Source organism: Hylaeus anthracinus, unplaced genomic scaffold (genome assembly GCF_026225885.1).
Source record: "Hylaeus anthracinus isolate JK02 unplaced genomic scaffold, UHH_iyHylAnth1.0_haploid 2, whole genome shotgun sequence".
Lineage (NCBI taxonomy): Eukaryota > Metazoa > Arthropoda > Insecta > Hymenoptera > Colletidae > Hylaeus > Hylaeus anthracinus.
The window spans coordinates 152,587-172,790 of NW_026534838.1; the positions used below are offsets into that span (position 1 = coordinate 152,587).

Sequence of the window (20,204 nt, forward strand, 5' to 3'; positions counted from 1 at the left end):
CTTGCCTGGCCACGTCAAGCATTTGACTTCCTAGCCACGGACATCTAGGCAAATGTCTAAACAGTCTCAGTTTGTGATTGATACACTATGTAACTTTTTCATTTCACCGCCAAAGTGCGGAGCAGTAACTTTACATGAGTTGTCATTAGAGTCTAAACGTCAGCACTGTGGAACACAGCATTTTAGCTGCGCATAGTTGGACAGCCTCGAATTTTACATTCTGTTACACAGTGTCGCATTTGCACTTTACTGGAAGGGACCTTCATGCACTGGCTGCTCATTACGATTTCACATCTCCTTCTATTATCTTGTAGTTTTTTATGGGGATCTTCTATTTTTCTATGATTACTCCTTGAGTCCTCCACTTTTTCATGTACTTGGCTTAAGCTTTTTACTGTTTTAAAGTTTTTTATGGTAGAACCTACACGGCAACATGAGCTTGCCCCCACTCTTGCCGCGGTTCAGCTACGAGTGATTTTGTCGCCACAGAACTGTCTGTTAAAACAAGGCGTACACTTTGCGATTACAAATTTAAGTTTGGACTATGACCAATGATTTTCATCAAGCTTGGTTATTTGTAAGAGTTTTATAAAAAAATATCTTCATATTTACTATAGCACATTTTATGCTATAAATAAAATAATTATACATAAAAAATAAAATTCATTACTCTTATAGTAATACACAATTATAAATATACAAGAAAGTAAATAAAAAAATAATACATACGTTTGTTCGAGGATCTCTGGACTCATGTAACGTTTTGTACCTTGTTTCAAATCAATTCTATCTGTAGACAAGCGATCTTGTGTTACCGCCAATGCAAAGTCAGCAATGACACAACCACCATTAGTTTTAACGAGAATATTTTTAGACTTTAGATTACGATGTGCCATAGCTGGTTTCCCTCTGGTTCCATGAATTTCCGTGTGTAGATAAAGCAAACCGTTGACGATACTCAAACATATATTGAGCATTTGTTGATGCATCAAGGAATGTGGAGATCGATTTAGATAATCGTAAAGCGAACCCATTGGATGATAATGCATTACCAGCCAAAGTTGAGTGCAGCTCGCTCTACTCGTCATATCACTTCCAACGTAGCCAAGAATATTGTCATGTCTCGATGGCAACAACTGAGAATAGACTTCCGTTTCACGAGCCCAAGCTGCTTCATCTCGGGAAAAATATATTTTTACAGCAACATTTTCTCCATGCCATATTCCTCTCCAGACTTCTCCGCCAAATCCGCCATTGCTTCCACTACCAAGGCATTCTACTAAAGCTACTTGTTTAGCCAATGTTCTTTGTACTAATAATGGTAAACCAGAACCAGAACCACTGGTTAAACTCCTTCCATCCAAGTATTCCTATTTTAATACAACATATACACAGTGTATAAATTTACATTATTCAATATTTTCAACATTAATTCTCAATGCAAAATAAATAGTACAAAAAAGAAGAATACAAATTTTCGTTTTGCTTAAGATAAATATCATATTCGTCAAAGACATGTCGCCCTTCATATTGCTGAGACTGTCATGCCTTGTGACGAGGCGCCGCACAGTTGTTCATTTCACGAAAACCTGGCCAAAATTCAATTTTTGAAGTACGCGGAATCAGTAAACTGCCATACTGTGTTTATTATATATGTAACACTGCAACAACAACTATTTATATTCTCTAAATATAATGATTATTTTCTAAGATATAGCACTTCAAAGTTGACGATTTCTCTCGTTTCCTTAATTTTTACATTTTGCTGCGTATCTGTGGTAATAAAATCTACAACTGTAATCTTATTTAAGAATGTATTCCTTATGGCTCATTTTCTGTATTAAATATACGTTATTTAGAATAATTTTCCACTATACGGATAAAGAATAAGTTTGATTTTAACTATGTACTTTTTATTTTAAGATTATGTGATATTCAGTCATTTTGTAAATAAAAAAAAAACAAAATACATGTTGAATTGAGTAACTTCCTCCTTTTCAAAGTCGGATAAAAATAGGAAAACAAAATGGTTGTTAACAAGACTTCACTTAAGTACACGCTTCATGAGTTAGGTAAGCATGTCTATTTTCATATGCTATTGAAACATCTTGTTCATATTTGTCCCACTCTTAATATTCTTACTTTATAGTTACAGATGTAGATTTTATTGTTGTTAGCTTTAACCATTCGTGAAGTCAGTGCCCTTGCTATGACTATCGAGAAAGAGATCAGGTGAACAAAATAAGTTTGGTACTTTGGTAATAGTTTTATTGCACAAGGGAATAAGGTATCCAAGCGTACGTTGTCGACCATAGACAAGACTCGACTATAACAACAGAAAAAACGCGTCACATCGAGAGGGGTATATGGACCCTCTCGAAGTTTCGACTGTGCACGGATACAGCTGTTCGGGACAAAGCTGTTCTGGGTAAAGCTGCTTCAACAATTATATTGTTACTGTAACTGTAAAGTAGGAATATGAAGAGTGGTGGAAATATGAACAAGATGTTTCACTAGCATATGAAAATAGACATGCTTACCTAACTTATGAAGCGTGTACTTAAGTGAAATCTTGTGAATAACCATTTTGTTTTCCTATTTTAATTTATAAAATGACTGAATATCACATAATCTTAAAATAAAAAGTACATAGGTAAAATCAAACTTATTCTTTAACCCAATAAGGAAAATTATTCTAAATAACATATATGTAGGAGTCTAAACGAAAAATAAGGCACGGGGATTCGCACCCACGATCCTCGGATCCACAGTCGACCGCTTTACCTACGTGACCAATCCCGTACCCTACGTTTCGTGTTATTTGACTCCTTATTGTTGGGTATGGGAGGCGCGGATACTACATATATTTATTACAGAAAATGAGCCATAAGAAATATATATTTAAATAACATAATAGCTGTAGATTTAATTACCACAGATACGCAACAAAATGTGAAAATTGAGGAAACAAGAAAAATCGTCAACTTTGAAGTGCTATATCTTAGAAAATAATCATTATATTTAAAGAGCACAAATAGTTTTTGTTGCAGTGTTACATATATAATAAAAACATTATGATAGTTTCATAAATACCAAGTTTCATGGATATCTAATAACTTTTTAATATACATGTCGGCCATATTGGATCCGCCATTTTCAATTTTGCAATTCTGATATTAGATTCGTAATTTGCGGGTCAAATAACTCAAAAATATCTATTTTCATGAAGATCTGAAAACACTTCCTAATTTTGGCCGCATTTTTAACCATCTGGACCATTATGGCGCTGGCCCGCTTTCTCACATTCTCTTTCCTACCTTATTATCCGTGGTAAGGGTATGGTCAGTTAGAAGAGTTCACAGTGCCTTTAAACCAATTTTGATTTGCGATAATATATTCGATAAGTTATCAAAAAAGACCAATTTGTACAAAGTTACAAGTTTTTATGTCGACTGATGGGATAGTAAACAGAAAAAAATGAAAACCACGTTTTTACCAAATTTCTCTCGTCAAAAGTCATTGTAAAAAAAAAAGCTCAAAACCATGATGAGGAATACCAATTTTTCATCAAAGGAAACGTGGAGCTACAATTGTTCCAGACAAATCTAACATTTTCGGTTGTTATGTTTTGTTCAGTTATCAGTGTTATATATGCTACGTTTATTAATCATTTGATATAAGGTTATTGTGGCGAGCGTAGATATACATTTATTTGAGAGAAGAACTTTCAGCTTGCGCAAGTGCGTCAGAAACGTAGGTTTTCGGCGGTCTTGTAAGCCATACGGATGAGGACATCGGTCCTTATAAAGGAACATATCCAACTGTCACACTCCGATTTTGATCAAATTTATGTGGTAGGTAGTTCTCAAAAAAATATTTCACACGTATTTTTTTTTTATCGGCAGTTGTCCATGTTGAAGGGGTGAAAACAGCCCCTAAAGTTGGGGGTGAAAACCACGTTTTTGTTTAAATATCTAGAGAACTATAGGAGCTAGGACAAATATCTTTTTTTTCAATATGCGCTTTGGAATGGGTGATTTATGTATACCAGAAGAAATTGTTTATTTATTTAAACAATTTATTTTTGGAAAAATGTTTTTTTTGTTACTTTCTGTTACTAAATACTGTTTCTCATTCATAAAAATTTATATGTGCAAACTACAGGTTATAATTAAGAATACATGTTTTTGGAAATTTTGATTTTCACCATATAACAATAATTATATTAAATGGAGAATTCCTACTTCCGCGCAAAACTGTGGCATTTTTATCATTTTTTTTTCTCATAAAGTATGCAAGATTTTAATTTGAAATTTTACCCACGTCTCTAGTATTATTTTAGTGTGATGTATACATTTTTATGGAAAGATTTGTCAAAAAATATTAATGTTACAGTTCGTTGATCGCGAGGCTGCAATGAACACATTGGCCGCTGGTTGACTTGATTTCTACCGTTCAAATGAACTGAAGTAAATAAATCAATTAGCGTTTTATTCAATATGAATGTCGTTATCCTCTTGCGAAAAACAAAATCGAAAGTTAATTTTCGAGGTATTAATTGTATGTGTTCGTGCGTACCATGTGTACCCGTGACTTCACCATCTTTCTCAAGTGAACGGCGTGGTCAAGCGGTTAAGGCGACGGCTTACAGTTACGCTGTCCCGTGTTCGTTTCCTGAAAGTTGTTTTTTTTTTTGTTAGTTTAAATATTTTCATGCTTTAATTATTTTATTATTTGCCGTGGAAAAATAAAAAACATTTAAAAACGTATCAATTTAATTTTTGGAATGCCCCAAACAGGAATGTTCCTCGTTTAAAATATGTGGTAGCTCTGAAAAGAGCTGATTTTGTCATGATGTTTTTAAGTTGTTAATAAAATAATTTTCTGAAAATAACTTACTAATTAAAAATATATTATTCTAGATATTTGCTGCTTTTCAGAGCTACCATATATTTCAAACGAGAAACATTCCTGTTTAGAGCATTTTAAAAATTAAATTAATATGATTTTAAATGTTTTTTATTTTTCCATGGCAAATAATAAAATAATTAAAGCATGAAAATATTTAAACTAACAAAAAAAGAACAACTTTCAGGAAACGAACACGGGACAGCGTAACCGTAGGCCGTCGCCTTAACCGCTTGACCACGCCGTTCACTTGAGAAAGATGGTGAAGCCACGGGTACACATGCTACGCAACGAACACATACAATTAATACCTCGAAAATTAACTTTTGATTTTGTTTTTCGCAAGAGGATAACGACATTCATTGTTACGTATGCACACCCGTTCTTTTCGAAGCTCGCGTTCATTTATTTTATCTACCCTTTGGAATGTGGAGACTGGTCTTTCCGGAATGCACCCTGCAGCTGTACCATACTTTTCTCAGAATCATCTTTTAACTCGCGTTGCGTGGGTAACCCTTTATCTAAACTTTCCCTAAAGCCCTATAGATGTTCACTTCTGAGTAACGGAAATCTCAATCGCCAAATTTCCATATATGGGAATCACTGACGTATCCCCACCAATATCTATGGGTATATAAAACCATGATTTTCGTTACTCGGGGAATTAGTACGAAAGAGTTACTTGGTAAAGTCACGTCAATCGTCTTCAGAGTTGCGCTTCAGTGAGATCGGGCTTCAGATCCCTTTCGATCAACATTAACCATATAGATCCGCGAGGACGGTACAAAATCTATTACGGCATAGAAGCATTCTCGACCCCCGCATCGTCAGTACGTTAACACCGTGCAACAATTAGGTAATTAAATTCATATACTAACCGCGACAACACGACACTGTACAATTGTATTATTAGAATTATTCAGTTTTGAATATATAATCATTTGTTAACCTTAAAAGGTCTGTTAAATCGTTATTAAACCTTCACCATTCGAATAAGCAATCCTAACCAGTGTAACGACCCCACAACATAATAACTTTACCGTTTGAGTTATTATTTGTTTAGAATTAATAGTTGCGAGGCTTTATTCACGACGCGTATTATATTCCAAGATTACGATTCAATCCTTACTTAACCTTCCCAACGGTTACCTTTAATTGGGAGATACCAATCTTTCCTTTCTTATTCTTTACCTAACCTTCCCAACGGTTACCCTTTACCGGGAGATACAAATTCCTAGCAGTTATCTGACTTCGCGTCAGAGTCGTCTGCGATTTCTAATCCATCCTCAATCCTTGGATCCATTGAAATAAACAGGACTAATCGTATCTTCTTCGATTCTTGAATTCAACTCACTTGCAGGGCTCACACGCGTGTCGCTATCGCCCTTGCTCGTAACATCATATTGAATAAAACGCTAATTGATTGATGTGTAGAAGCGCTCCATTACGAAGGGGGTTGAAAATTGGCGAGCTGTTCCACCCCCACAAGGGGTGCCTATGGGGTGCACGGTATGAGTGATAGGATTTTCTGGATCAGGGGAGTCCAGAGAATGCATTGAGCCCAAAATTGAGACCGTCGTCCACAAATTGTGGATTTTAGAGGGGGTGGAAGGTTGTGAGGGGTGAGTTTGTTCGAGAGGGATTTCAAGGGGTGCATTTTGTAGAGTGCATCAAGGACAGTCGCCCAAAGGTTTTTTTGAATTTTTCAACCCCTTTCGTCATCCCTGGCCTGTTTCAAAGGGGCGTTTTTTTACACCCTCCCCTTTAGGGGGGTGAATTAACCCCTTCACATCAACCCTCGCTAATGCAACTTTGCACACACCCAGAAGACACTTGAAGACTATTCCTCACGAAGTTTCACCGAAATCGGTTGAAAACTTTCATAGTTATGAGCATTTGAAGAATCGTTCCGGGTTGCTTGTCCGGTAGTGTATATACAATTCTCTTCAAGAACTATTTAACCCTTTCGCTCCAAATGCCAGATACATCCGGCACTTTTACACTTTCGGCCAGGAGTCCCGTTCAGGAGTGGCGCTTTGGCGGACCGAACTGCTGCAGCGAAAGGGTTAAATCACACTTCTCATCTGAATGGAAAACAGCCAAACTTATAACAATAAGAAAAAAGGAATAAAATTACAACATCAGCAAATCTTTTAAAATCCTGAGACGTTTCGCATAGATGCATCCCTAATACCAACTAACGTGCAAACGTTTACAGTACCGCGTACCGTGGGAACCGCGTTCTCACGAAACAGTGAGAAACAGTATTCGAATGTCAACTGTGACTCACCGACAAACACATACCATTTCGGCAACGCTGCCAAAATTGGTTTTGGGTTTCGGAGGCCTACCTTATATACCAAAGATCCCCGCGGCGTAGAACCGCAAAGACGACCATAGAATTCCTTACAGTCGTCTTCTCCTGTCCGAACCAAGTGCATGAAAAGTGCTCCTTTTTCATGCAGCTTGTCTCCTAGCCGCAGCCGACTGTTTGAAGAGTTCCCCTACGTCCTAATTGACAGTCGCGAGATTTTGTCGCGTGACAAAATCGGTCGTAGCTGAAACACGGTAAGAATGTGGGCATGGTGTAGGTTCTATCTGCGCTAATTTCTCATGATGCTTTTGCCGATTAGATTTTGTTCCGTCGAACTCCCTAGCGGATTCGGCGGAAACCTAATCTAACCAAATCGCAAATATCCGCGATTACCGCGACGTCTCCAACCCTAGTAACAACCGCGCAATCCTCTCGATTTGATCGCCACGCCACGCATCGCGATCGCCTTTTGAACAATCGAAGCGACATCTCTTCTTTTGTTCGACGCAACGAGCCTCGCGGCTTCCGTTCCGTTTCTCGTCACTTGGCTCTCGCCGGCAACCGTTCACGCACATGTTCTCGAGAACAGTCTAGTTTTGTTAACTCTTGAGAATTCGCAAGTTTGTGCGCTCAGTCAATTCACGAGTCGTGTTCTGACTTAAATTCATCAACGTCCGATGCGTTAATATCTTTCTTTCGTCTCGCGAAACCACGCGACGCGCGCCCGACCTCGTGTGCGCGATCGCGTTCCACAACGTGGCGACGCCATTATCGGGGAACTTCGTTTCCACGCTTTCCTTTTCTTTCCTTTCTCTAGTATCCATTGATCCCTTGGACATTACAAGGGATCGAATCGCCAACGAGCTCTGCTCAGGCGTTCTTTATACTTCTTTCCCTATTGGCCTCTCCCAGTAGAACTTCCACCTCCTTGGCAACCCTTCGCTTCACGCGATTCTCAATCATTGCACGCTTGCAATCCTTCGCTTCTGTCGCGAATCCAATGTAATCGATTTACAACTTTCTGCGTGCCACCACTGGCACCGATCAAATTGTACGATCCTTTTCCTTCCCTCGTTCGGGATTCGAGTATACCACGACCGTTCTGGGTATCATTAAGCTGATCGGCCAATTGCACCACAAGACGTTCCCTGTAACATCTTGCTCATTTCACGAGATCGCCCAGTCGGTCAATTCGTCCGTCGAAAGATTCTAGTAATCTTTCGCCTGCGACGCGGTAGCGCGCTCGATCTCCCCAAGCGCGCGAGAACCGACCCCAGCGTCGTCTACACTCACACCCATAGGTTAATCGTATTGCGAATCTTCCGAAGCGGTCCATAGTTGTCTTCTTCGCATTTGTATGATCAATGTACGATTCTTCAAGGGGTTTTTTACAGAAAGGTTTTCCCTTAGATGAGCCATTAAACATCTTCGTTTGTGGCTCAATCGAGCGTTATTTTTTTATTCTGTCCCCCTCATCCCTTTCCTTCTATCTCGTTTGGAATTCGCAAAGAAATTCGCCCCGAGGCCACGGCGTTGATGCGCATTGATGAGCAAACGATGAACAAACGTATGTAAAAAGAAAATTTTGAATTTTGTTGAAAAGTGGCGTAGTTTTCTCTTAGGCGTATTGTGACGGACCTCGCGTGGGCGACCGGGAAAGCCGCTAATCGACACGCTCGGTCGCACAATTTCCACGGCCGAATTTGTTTAGAAGAATTGGGCGCCAGTGCCAAGTCCACGCGTCAGTTACTTTCGTCCTTCCGGTGATCGGCAACTTGCTGCGCTCGCGCGGGGACGCGGCGTGGATCGCGAGTACGCGGGGGCACGAAAGGGGGTCCCTAATGGGCCGCAGTCCACGCATCCCTTCATACTTATAGACCACCTCCGAACTGGCGTGTCCGGCGAGGAGGGAGCAAGGCCCTTCCGGGGTCAAGGCGCTTTCGTGACGGGCAGAAAAAATCTGCCCCGTCACAGTATAAATAAATGGTTCTATCTTTTGAACTAAAAAGGGACAAACGAAAATTCCAATTGAGCATTTGTAAGCAAACGTATGCAAAAAGAAAATTGTGAGTTTTCCAAAAAGGGGAGCCAGCCTCACACGGCTGGTTAATTTATATTTGATTGGTAATCCGTTGAGAGTTTCATAATCGATTCCATCGATACCAGGAGATAACTGTTCATTTCTGCTATTGAGTGCAATGTTAAATTCTACAAAGTCGAAGGGCGAGTTTAAAAATTCATTTTCGATACTCTTTGACAGCCAGTTAAAATCAGTTGGGCTCCAAGGAGGGCAAATTTTATCTAGGGCGAACATTAATTTTGTTTTGAACTTGGTGGTTTTCGGATGAGTGAGAAGGTCTTATTTTAATCCATTTGTTCTTCAATATTTTACTGGTATTCCAAACATATTTTTTATGAGTATTAAAATTGATATTTTTCCAAATTCTTTAAAGTAGGCTTTTTATTTCTTTATAAAAATGTTCGTTGCTTGAGTTGAATATTTTTTATGATCTATATAATTATTGAGACTTTTCGTATGTTGCCATTTTTTTAGGGCTGCCTTTCTGAGCCTTTTCGTCTTCTCACATTCCAAATCCCATCAAGTTACAGAATTTTTATGAATTTTATCGTTAACAATTCTTCTTTTTGGAGTGTTGGTCGTACTAGCAGTACATAATATGTTTGTAAAAATCAAATATTTTTCACTGGCGGCCGAATGAACATATTCTTTTAACATGAATTCCCAATAATTTTCTCCTAAATTTTGATATACTTTTTCCCAATTAGTTTGTAGAGATCTTAACGTAAACGATTTTTTATGAAATAAAGCTTTTTCGAAATTAATATCTATAAATAACGGAAAATGATCAGAACCCCAAGTATCACCGTTTACTTGTACTTGTATATTTTCCTCAGGTAATTGGTTGCTGGGTTGATACTCTTTTGTCTGGGAGTTAAATGAGATTGTTATTTTCAGGTCTTGTTTGTTTCCTACACTAGAGGGAATATATTGTGTTGACATGCTTTGGCCTACAGGACAGTGTTTGGCAAGAGTTCTTCCTTTTTGCAGGCGAAATATATAGGCGAGTCAGATGACAGGAAGATCCAGTAGTTGGATTCGTCGTACTCTATTTACAAGGATTCCGGAACTTTTTTAAGATCGTCAGAATAGATATATACAAGATCGTCAGAATGTATATTTGTCAGCGAGAGCTCAAAATATGTGAGCAACCTAGATCGTTTATACCACCTATATGTATGATAGATTTGATTCGAGTTTGATATTATGTTTTTTAAGAGATGTTTCTATAATATCGTGTAGTGTAATCGGAAGAACATTTGATAAGATCTTATTCTAATGTCGTTGTTTCCCAGGATTATTGATTTGTCGGTTAATTCGTTGGCTATTTCTTTGGAGGCGAGAAATAAACAGATTCTATTATTAGAAATCCTTGAGACAAAGTATGTTAGTTGGATTTGTCAGTTTACATATTTCTTTGACATAGTCTTTAACTGTGAATCCTTCTTTGGAGTTGAACCAAAGATCTCTATTGAACATTTTTTAATACGTATGCATAACTCATTCCTTGGCCTTCCATTATGTTAGAATTCTTACAAGGGGAAGGCACGTGTTATGGGTCGTTGATTTTGATGAGGTTTGGTACATACCTTCTTCATCGAAAAATATTTCTTCCGTGTTTCGGCGTTTTTTTAGATAGGCCCCCGTTTTTGAAGAAATCGAGATCAATGTATACCATGTATACCAGTGTACCATGAATACCCGTGACTTCACCGTGTTTTCCAAGCAAATGACGTGGTCGAGCGGTTAAGGCGGCGGACTGAGGCTCTGCTGTCCCGTGTTCGGTTCTTGAATATTGTGCTTTCTTTTTTTGTAAGTTTAAATAGTTTTATACTATAATTATTTTAATATTTATCTTGGTAAAATAAAAATCATTTAAAAGTATATTAGTTTAACTTTTTAGTATATATCTAGGATAAGGCAGATCAAAAAATAGCTCATTTAATGTTGTATTAAATTAATTAGTAGCCATTAGCAATCACTTTTATAAGTATAATTATACCGTACTTCTTTATATACAAATATACATCTCTCTTTTAACCTACGTTATTTACATTGGTTGCAATAATATCTTTTTAAAAATATTAACTACAGTATACAAATACACTTGCCGTAAAAAAAAACGGGACACTATTTTAAAACGTAATAACTCCGAGAGTCTTCAACCGATGTTCGGGAAACTTCGTGAGGTTTAGTTTTGAAGTGTCCTCTGGGTGTGTGCAAAGTTGCATTGACGAGGGTTGATGATAAAGCGTTAATTCACCCCCCCCCCAAAGAGGTAATGCAGAAAAACGGCACTCCAGAAGGGTCCAGGGGCGACGGAAGGTGGTAAAAAAATTCAAAAAAACCTTTGAGGCGACTCTGTTTGATGCCCCTTACAAAATGCACCCCTTGAAATCGATCTCGGACAAACCCACCCGTCACAACACCCCACCCCCCCTAAAATCCACAATTTTTGGACGACAGTCTCGATTTTGGGCTCAATGCATTCTCTGGACTCCCCTGATCCAGAAAATGCTATCACCCATAAAGTAGTAAGTGGGCTGGCATTCAGAAGCGGAGCGAGGGCCTGCACCCATACGTGGTCAGACCAGACCGGACTCCAATTTAACGTGGGCTGACCCGTACGGGCGCAGGGTCTCGCACCACTTTTGAATGCCGTTTCCGTCCGGCCCACTTACTACTCTTTCAAATCTACTCCGATTTGACAACGAAAGCGTGATTAAAAAAATCTAATTTTTGGGGGATCTATTAAAAAAGCATTCACGCGTCCGAATCCGCGAATGGTGTTGACGTGGGGTTACTCGTTCACCCTGCAGATGTGCCTGAAATTGGAAGCGAATTTTTACAAAAATTGACATTTTCGAATTTTATTACCATTCACGTGGGAAAAAGACATGAAAACTGTGTCGCACCGATACCCTGGACTGTTGGACATGTGATCCACCCAACGAAACAACGTTCTAACCCTTACACATGGGGGTGGACCACCTCTACTCTGCCCCCCTCCCTTCAGCTCCGGGGGCAGTCTTCGAAACGGGACCGTTTCGGCATTCATCCTTAACGTATCGAGAACGAACATGGTGAATTTCATCGCCCTCCGATGTGTGGAAGTGCTCCGTTACGAAGGGGGTTGAAAATTGGCGAGCTGTTCCACCCCCACAAGGGGTGCCTATGAGATGCACGGTATGGGTGATAGGATTTTCTGGATCAGGGGAGTCCAGAGAATGCATTGAGCCCAAAATTGAGACTGTCGTCCAAAAATTGTGGATTTTAGAGGGGGTGGAAAGTTGTGAGGGGTGGGTTTGTTCGAGAGGGATTTCAAGGGGTGCATTTTGTAGAGGGCATCAAACAGAGTCGCTTCAAAGGTTTTTTTGAATTTTTCACCACCTTCCGTCGCCCCTGGACCCTTCTGGAGTGCCGTTTTTCTGCATTACCTCTTTGGGGGGGGGGGGGGGTGAATTAACGCTTTATCATCAACCCTCGTCAATGCAACTTTGCACACATCCAGAGGACACTTCAAAACTAAACCTCACGAAGTTTCCCGAACATCGATTGAAGACTCTCGGAGTTATTACGTTTTAAAATAGTGTCCCGTTTTTTTGTTTACGGCTAGTGTAGTTTACAAATAGTAATATTTTACAATAATTAAATACAAATTACAATTTACAATAATTTACAAATAGTTTTATGTGAAATAAAAATTCTTACAAAATTCTGTTTTTCTTTCACGTAGACAGCAATATCTTCGTAATAAATTTATTGTATTAATTCTCATCATCATCATCCCGTTTCTGTTTCTCGCATACACTCGGGTGAAACTTGTCATAGAAACACGTGAAACATATAACACCAAGCATAGCTCATGAACGAAGCTTCACCGCACGCGCATTATAGATAACGTAGATTAAGAGACAAATGTACATTTGTATATAAAGAAGTACGGTATAATTATACTTATAAAAGTGATTGCTAATGGCTACTAATTAATTTAATACAACATTAAATGAGCTAAAAAAGCATTCTTTGACATGCCCTATCCTAGATATATAATGAAAAGTTAAACTAATATGCTTTTAAATGGTTTTTATTTTACCACAATAAATAATAAAATAATTATAGTATAAAAATATTTAAACTTACAAAATAAAAGTACAATATTTTGGAATCGAATACGGGTCAGCTGAGCCACAGCTCGCCGCCTTAACCGCTCGACCACGCCGTTCGATTGGAAAACATGGTGAAGTCATGGGTATTCATAGTACACACTACGTACGCATAAAATCTTTAATTTCGATTTTTTCAAAAATGGGGGCCTATCTAAAAAATCTATCTATCTATCTCATCAAAATCGACAACCCGTAACACGTGCCCTCCCCTTGTTAGTCACTTGAGAATTTGGAACCTTCAACACAGTGGCTTCGCTGCTGTAGTCAGCAGGGAAATTTGTTAAGGACACCACTTTGTTCAAGTCACTTAAACTAGTAAATGAATTCCAGAACTTCGTACTTCGAATGGGAGTTGCATTGTCTGTGGTAGGTACCGTCGTATCGCTCGAAAGTTGGGCATACCCAAAAACTGACCACGGATAGTTTCTCGATGCAACCTTTCATATTTAATGCAAGATATTACCGCGAAGAATCCGTTTGCAAAAATTCATGGTTATTCTTTATTGACGATAACTATTCTTATTGCGAAAAAGCTTTTATTTAGTGTTGTTCTGCAAGGAATATACAGATCGCCGCTAGAAAATATGAAATAAAATAATTTTATATATATATAAAAAAAAAAAAATAAACCGACTTCGCAACGCACTTCGTAACAAATGTACAGAAAAGCATTACATAATTTCCATTTAATTTATGTAAATAGACAGTAACTATTATATTAATGAAATTGATTAAAGTAAAATATTAAATACGATTTTAAATACAATACTTTCGGAAGCGGCGTAAAATTGAAAATTTTCGACACCGGATATTATGAAAATCCTTTAATTCTCCTGCATGCTGTCACATATTAATATATTTTTCCTTATCACCTATTCATTTCTAAAGACACCATACCCCAATCAAATCATAAACAGTAACATTTGCGTTCATTCTTTACAGCAGGGGTTGAATAATAATCAATTACAATTTTTTAATTAATTAATTAATTTAAACAAATTTAATTCAATCAACTTAATTAATAAATATTTTAAGTCAATGTAATTAAAAATTATTTAATTAAAAATGAATTAAACAAAGTTAATCAAAAGTCGTTTAATTAACGATTGATATGAGCGAATTTAATCGAAGATATTCACTTGACGATTACTTTAACCAGAATTAATTGAAAGGCAGTTAATTAACGATTTGTTTATATCTTCAATGTTCAAAGACATATATATAAAATTCAATTTATTATATAACTAACACGTATAAGATTATTAAATAGATGCGGGTGTATCCTGCGTTCGTACCGAATGGATTATGCCGTTAATACCAAATTAGTTGAACTGCTTTATGTTTTTATTATATTTTTTTAAATAATACCTATGTTATATACTTGTTTTATTTTGTCGTCATTGAATAAGAATAAAAATTTGTTTTTATTGACGTTACAAATTATTTTAGATAATCCGCCGGATATATCCGGCATCCATCTAATAACCTTATATGTGTTACTTATATAATTAATTGAATCTAGAGACGCGCCAGCGTCTCGACGTCAAGTACATCAAAAATTATATGGCGCCGCGTATATCTAGTGCTAATGCTACCGCGTATTTTTTACTCGTAAACCGGCGATTCCAACTTAACCTGGAACTTCTTTCATTAATATCTTATCATGCCTGCAATATGTTCTAAATTTAAAGTTATTTTTCTCATGTAAATCGCACATAAGCTTTCGAATAAAACCAAAATCAATAAAATCGGTCCACGAACGACAGAGATATCGTAATATCATATCATGAATGTGTCAAAAACTGGAGCATTTTTCTTTTCCTTTGACAAGGAATTTTTTGTCAACACTTAGCCAATAGGAGCTAAAGCCGTTCGTCGATTCGTCAACTCTCGGAATCACTCGGTAGGGCTCGTTGCCCGGAATTGTAATATGGCTGCCGCTCATGCCTCTCGCTCATTACTAACCTGCCAGTTTGTATTTGAGACATTTGGACGCCGAAAATTGAATAATTATTTTACTATTCGAAGGCTACATGTAGTAATATTGTATTAGGAAGTATATGGTTATAAGTGATGAAATATCTTCCTTGCCGTTGTGGAAAAATATATATAAATATGGTGTTTGAGTGTGCAGTTCATGATACAAATTTCAGTAAATGTTCATTTTGTGCAAATAAGAAACAGTGTGCAATAAGAATAAGTGTTGTAATACAATAAATTGTGCGTTACAAATACTGGATATATGTTTCCTATTTCTCATTTCATCTTTGATATAGATAGAACTTGGCAGAATTAAAACAGCCGATCATAATTATCGTGTTTTATGTTGAAGCCTATTCCCCTTTTCTTCTAATACGACCTACCATACTATCACCTTAAAGCTTCAAATAATGCTGTTCCATCGAACAAAAAAAATTCTAACAGAAAGGGACGAGAAGTTTATACAGGGTGCGGCAGAAATAACTCCCACATATTAAAAAACAATTGAAAACAAGTGGTACGAGATACCACCAGAAACTTTTTATTTCTTAAATCTAGATATAAAAAAGTTTTTTTTACTTTATGTTTTAAAAATTATGTTGTCCAAATGGTGGCCTTTACGGGCGATACACATTTGGAGTCGTTCTTGAAAGTTTTCCATCACTCTCGCCAGCATTTCGGAGGAAATTCTTTCAATTTCCTCTTAGATAGCCTCCTTTAGTTCATTCAAGGCCAAGGACGATGTTTGAAAACCTCGGCCTTGAGGTATCCCCACAGAAAAATGTCACATAGACTTAAATCCGCCGAGCTACGGTGGGCACGGAACACTTTCGCACAAAGAAATCACTCGTCCCCGAAACACCATCTGCAAAATTTCGCGCTGACGACGCCCTGTATGGACCGTAGCTCGGCAGATTTAAGTCTGTGACTTTTGTCTGTGGGGATATCTCAAGGCCGAGGTGGCATCTCGTACCATTTTTGTTTAATCGTTTTTTTAAAATGTGGAAGTTATTTCTGCCGCATCCTGTAGTTCGACAAATTAAAGTTAATCCTAAAAGTAGTGTTCCAAAATTAACGGCGGAAGTTCATCGAAGATTAACAAGTCCATATCAACGGAAACTGTTCGTCGAGTATTACACTATAAGAGCTATATGGTAAATATAATAATATATAATGGTAGGGTAGCACGTAAGAAACAGCACATTTCTACAGTGAACTGTAGAAAACGCTTGGAATTTGCAAAAAAGTATCATTGCGATATCAATTGCGATCAAAATTTTTGGAATAACGTCATATTTTCCGACGAAACAAAAATTAATTTATTTCATTGTGATGACAAAATTATTGTATGGCGAAAGCGAAACATAGAATTTCGTAAAGGTGTTACATCCGGCGCTGCCGGTGTCCCTTTTCATCGACCTCGCATTGCGAATAAGTTAAGATCAATAGACTTTAAAGAATGCACTCGGGGTCCGATGCGCCTGGGAAAATATTTGAGCTCCATGCTCTATAATTTAAAAACATTTACTTCTTAACAAAATTGGTGTCAGAAGTGGGATGCGTCTTCCTTGCTAACGAAGCGAGTTTTCCTTAGCACGAAACTTATCTGTATGCAGTTTCTAAATTTAGGAAATTTAAACGAGTTTTAGATTACATTATCATAAATAATTATCGTCACAATGACAACTCCGGAGATAAGACCACCTCCCCTACCCACTTCAACCCCGCCGATAGGACAGTCCTATGCAGGATGGTCAAGGGAATTTGAAACGACCGCGAGTGAGATTTATAGACAACGCGAGGACGAAAATAGAGTATATCGCGCAATTGACGCAGTTTCATACTTTGAACCGGGAGTTACGTTTAGTTAAAAAAATTTATGGAAGACGTGCAAAGGGTCGCACGTAGAATTCCGCCTGGGTATGGACAAATGTTTTTCGATGAATTAAAATACAATCTAGTCGATCCAGTTCGGGATTATGTTGAAAGGAATAACGTCAATAATACTACAGACCTTTTGCTCCATTTGAAAAAGCGCTACGCTCCACGTCGGGAATATGAAGAACTCCAATTAGAAATTGAGAGACTGAGCATGTTGTCTTATGAAACGGTGATCGATTTCGTTCATAGAGTTAGTCGTTTAGTAAAATACGCGAAAAATAGTGCCGAAGATTTGTTTAAAGAAAACGCGCCCCACCATATACGAGAGATCGAACAAATAGGTCGAACCGCGTTTATTTTAGGATTACCACAAAGAATATCCGCTAGGGTATGGATAGTCAATCCAGAAACGTTAGACAAGGCATTTGATCTGGCGTTAGAGCATGAAAGACTCGACCGAATTGTACCTACTGCATCAAAGAACGAGACATACGCGTATGGGCTTCCGGCACGTCCCCCGTCACCCTTCAACAATCCTAAGAGAAAGATGGAATGGCGCGAACCTCGCGACGAAACAGAGTACGAATATCTGAGAAACGTTTACCCCGCGTACACTAGATCGCGTTATACTTCTTCGCCACGTAGGGAAGATAGTAGAAACAGAGAAAACAATAGAGACAATTACGATTATTACAATTATTACGAACCTGAGAACTGATATCCGCGTCCCCGTCCTGTGTCACCCTACAACAACCGACGCCTATGGTCGGAAGAGGCACCCGAGCGACGTGAGTCATACGAACCGACACGCTATCAAGGCCGGCCGCGCCAACGACGTGCCGCTCCAGTGAAGAGATACGAGCGAAATTTTTCTCCATCAAGGCAAGGAAGGAATGCGTCGCGAAACCAAACGCCACCGTGACGTAAGCAACACTATGATGAATCGCAACAAGAAAAAAAAATCGAAGTCAGACGAAACATTTGAACTCCTATGGCGCCCGCTCACGCAACGACAACAGAGCGGGCGCAGACCGCGCGACCTCCTCAAATTCGAGGACGGTAACCTTTAAGAACGAGACCCCGAGGACTCCCTCCGAGAGGCACCCGCCCCGCGAATTCGCGTTAAAGCGAAGGAGTTGGGGGCAGGAGAAGGCGAATTCTTAATTGATACGGGAGCCGTATTAAGCATAGTAGAATTAGACGCAGTTCACCCGGACGCACCCGTCGTTAATCGCGATCGGTTCGAAATAGAAGGATTAAAGGGAAAAATTCATATTGAGGGCGCCACTTGTATGAAAATTAACGGTAGCTGGGCGCTATTTTATGTTGTTAAAAATTCAAATTTACCTCCAGGAATATCAGGCCTAATAGGTAGTTCGTATCTCCTACAAGAACAGGCCTCTGTATCGTATTTTCATCGCTCGTTAGTAACGACTAGTCGCCCGATACACCCGATACGATTCTCTAATTCAGCCGCGATGAACGATGCTCTTCGATCGTGCGAAAGGGGACGAGAAACCTTGCAGGCTTTCCTCGCTGAACACCCAGAATTAGAAAACGAGTCTGAGGAAAATTTGGAACAAGCACCTCCACCGCGTCCTCTCACACCGCTTTCAGAGGAACAGCTCGCTGAACACGAAGCATATGATTTGGGAGAATATAAAATCAGCTACCCTTCCCCTGACGAACGATTAGCTAATATCATGGACAAACTAAAAACAGATCATTTAGACAACGCGGCACACAATCTGGTAATAAAGGCAGTAGAGGAATTTTCCGACAGATTTTTCGTACCCGGTGATCCATTTGAAAAAACTGAGACAGCAACTCATTCGATCCCTACAACTGATTCCGTCCCTATATATACACGGCAATACTCATTCACACCGTTTCAAGAAGAAGAAATTAAAAAACAAATTAGCAATCTTGAAAATTTAGGAATAATCGTTCCATCAAAATCTCCTTATAATTCTCCGCTTTGGGTAGTGCCGAAGAAAGCTGACTCCGCGGGAAATAAACGCTGGCGTATGGTAGTTGACTTTCGCAAATTAAACGCAAAGACAATAGAAGACAAATTTCCCATTCCACGCATTTCTGATATATTGGATCGATTAGGAAAAGCTCGATATTTTTCGGTATTCGACTTGGCAAACGGATTTCACCAGATTCTAATGGCACCAGAAGATCAAGGAAAAACGGCATTTTCCACACCAGAAGGACACTATGAATATGTTCGCATGCCGTTCGGATTGAAAAACGCCCCAGCAACATTCCAAAGGTTAATGAATCAGGCATTACGAGGGTTAATTGGAAAGGAATTGTACGTTTACTTGGACGACGTAGTAGTATACTCTGAAACCCTAGAAGAACACGGACGCCGTCTCAGAAGGTTCTTTGACCGACTCCGCGAACACCATCTCACCTTGCAAACTGATAAGACCGAGTTTCTCAAGGAGAGAGTCGCATATCTAGGTCATATAATATCAGCTGATGGAGTACGACCAAATCCCGAGAAAATCAGAGCAGTATCGGAATTTCCGATTCCAAAAAATAGAAAGGGCCTTAAACAATTTTTAGGACTGGTAAATTACTATAGACGCTTCATTCCAGATATGGCAAAACGCACAAAACCACTTACGAATTTAACCAGCATTAAGACCTCTTTCACTTGGACAAAAAGCCATCAGGCAAGCTTCGAAGACCTAAGACAAGCCCTATGCAAAGAACCGGTTTTGAAATACCCAAATTACGATGAACCATTTATAATAACGACAGACGCTTCCGATATAGCAGTTGGTGCAGTTCTAAGCCAAGGAAAAATCGGTCAAGACCCGCCAATCGCATACGCATCACAAGTAATCACGCGGGCCGA

At 38.7% G+C, this 20,204-nt stretch overlaps 1 protein-coding gene across 4 annotated transcripts in view; it reads right to left on the minus strand.

Moving 5' to 3' along the window:
• Nucleotides 1-20,204, minus strand: part of LOC128892946 (activin receptor type-1) — a 174,060-nt gene that overhangs the window by 64,147 nt on the left and 89,709 nt on the right. For all 4 annotated transcript variants that reach the window (XM_054153624.1, XM_054153621.1, XM_054153622.1 and 1 more), the window contains one exon: nucleotides 730-1,370. In XM_054153624.1, the coding sequence (XP_054009599.1) occupies nucleotides 730-1,370 (641 nt within the window). The remainder of the gene's footprint in view (nucleotides 1-729; nucleotides 1,371-20,204) is intronic.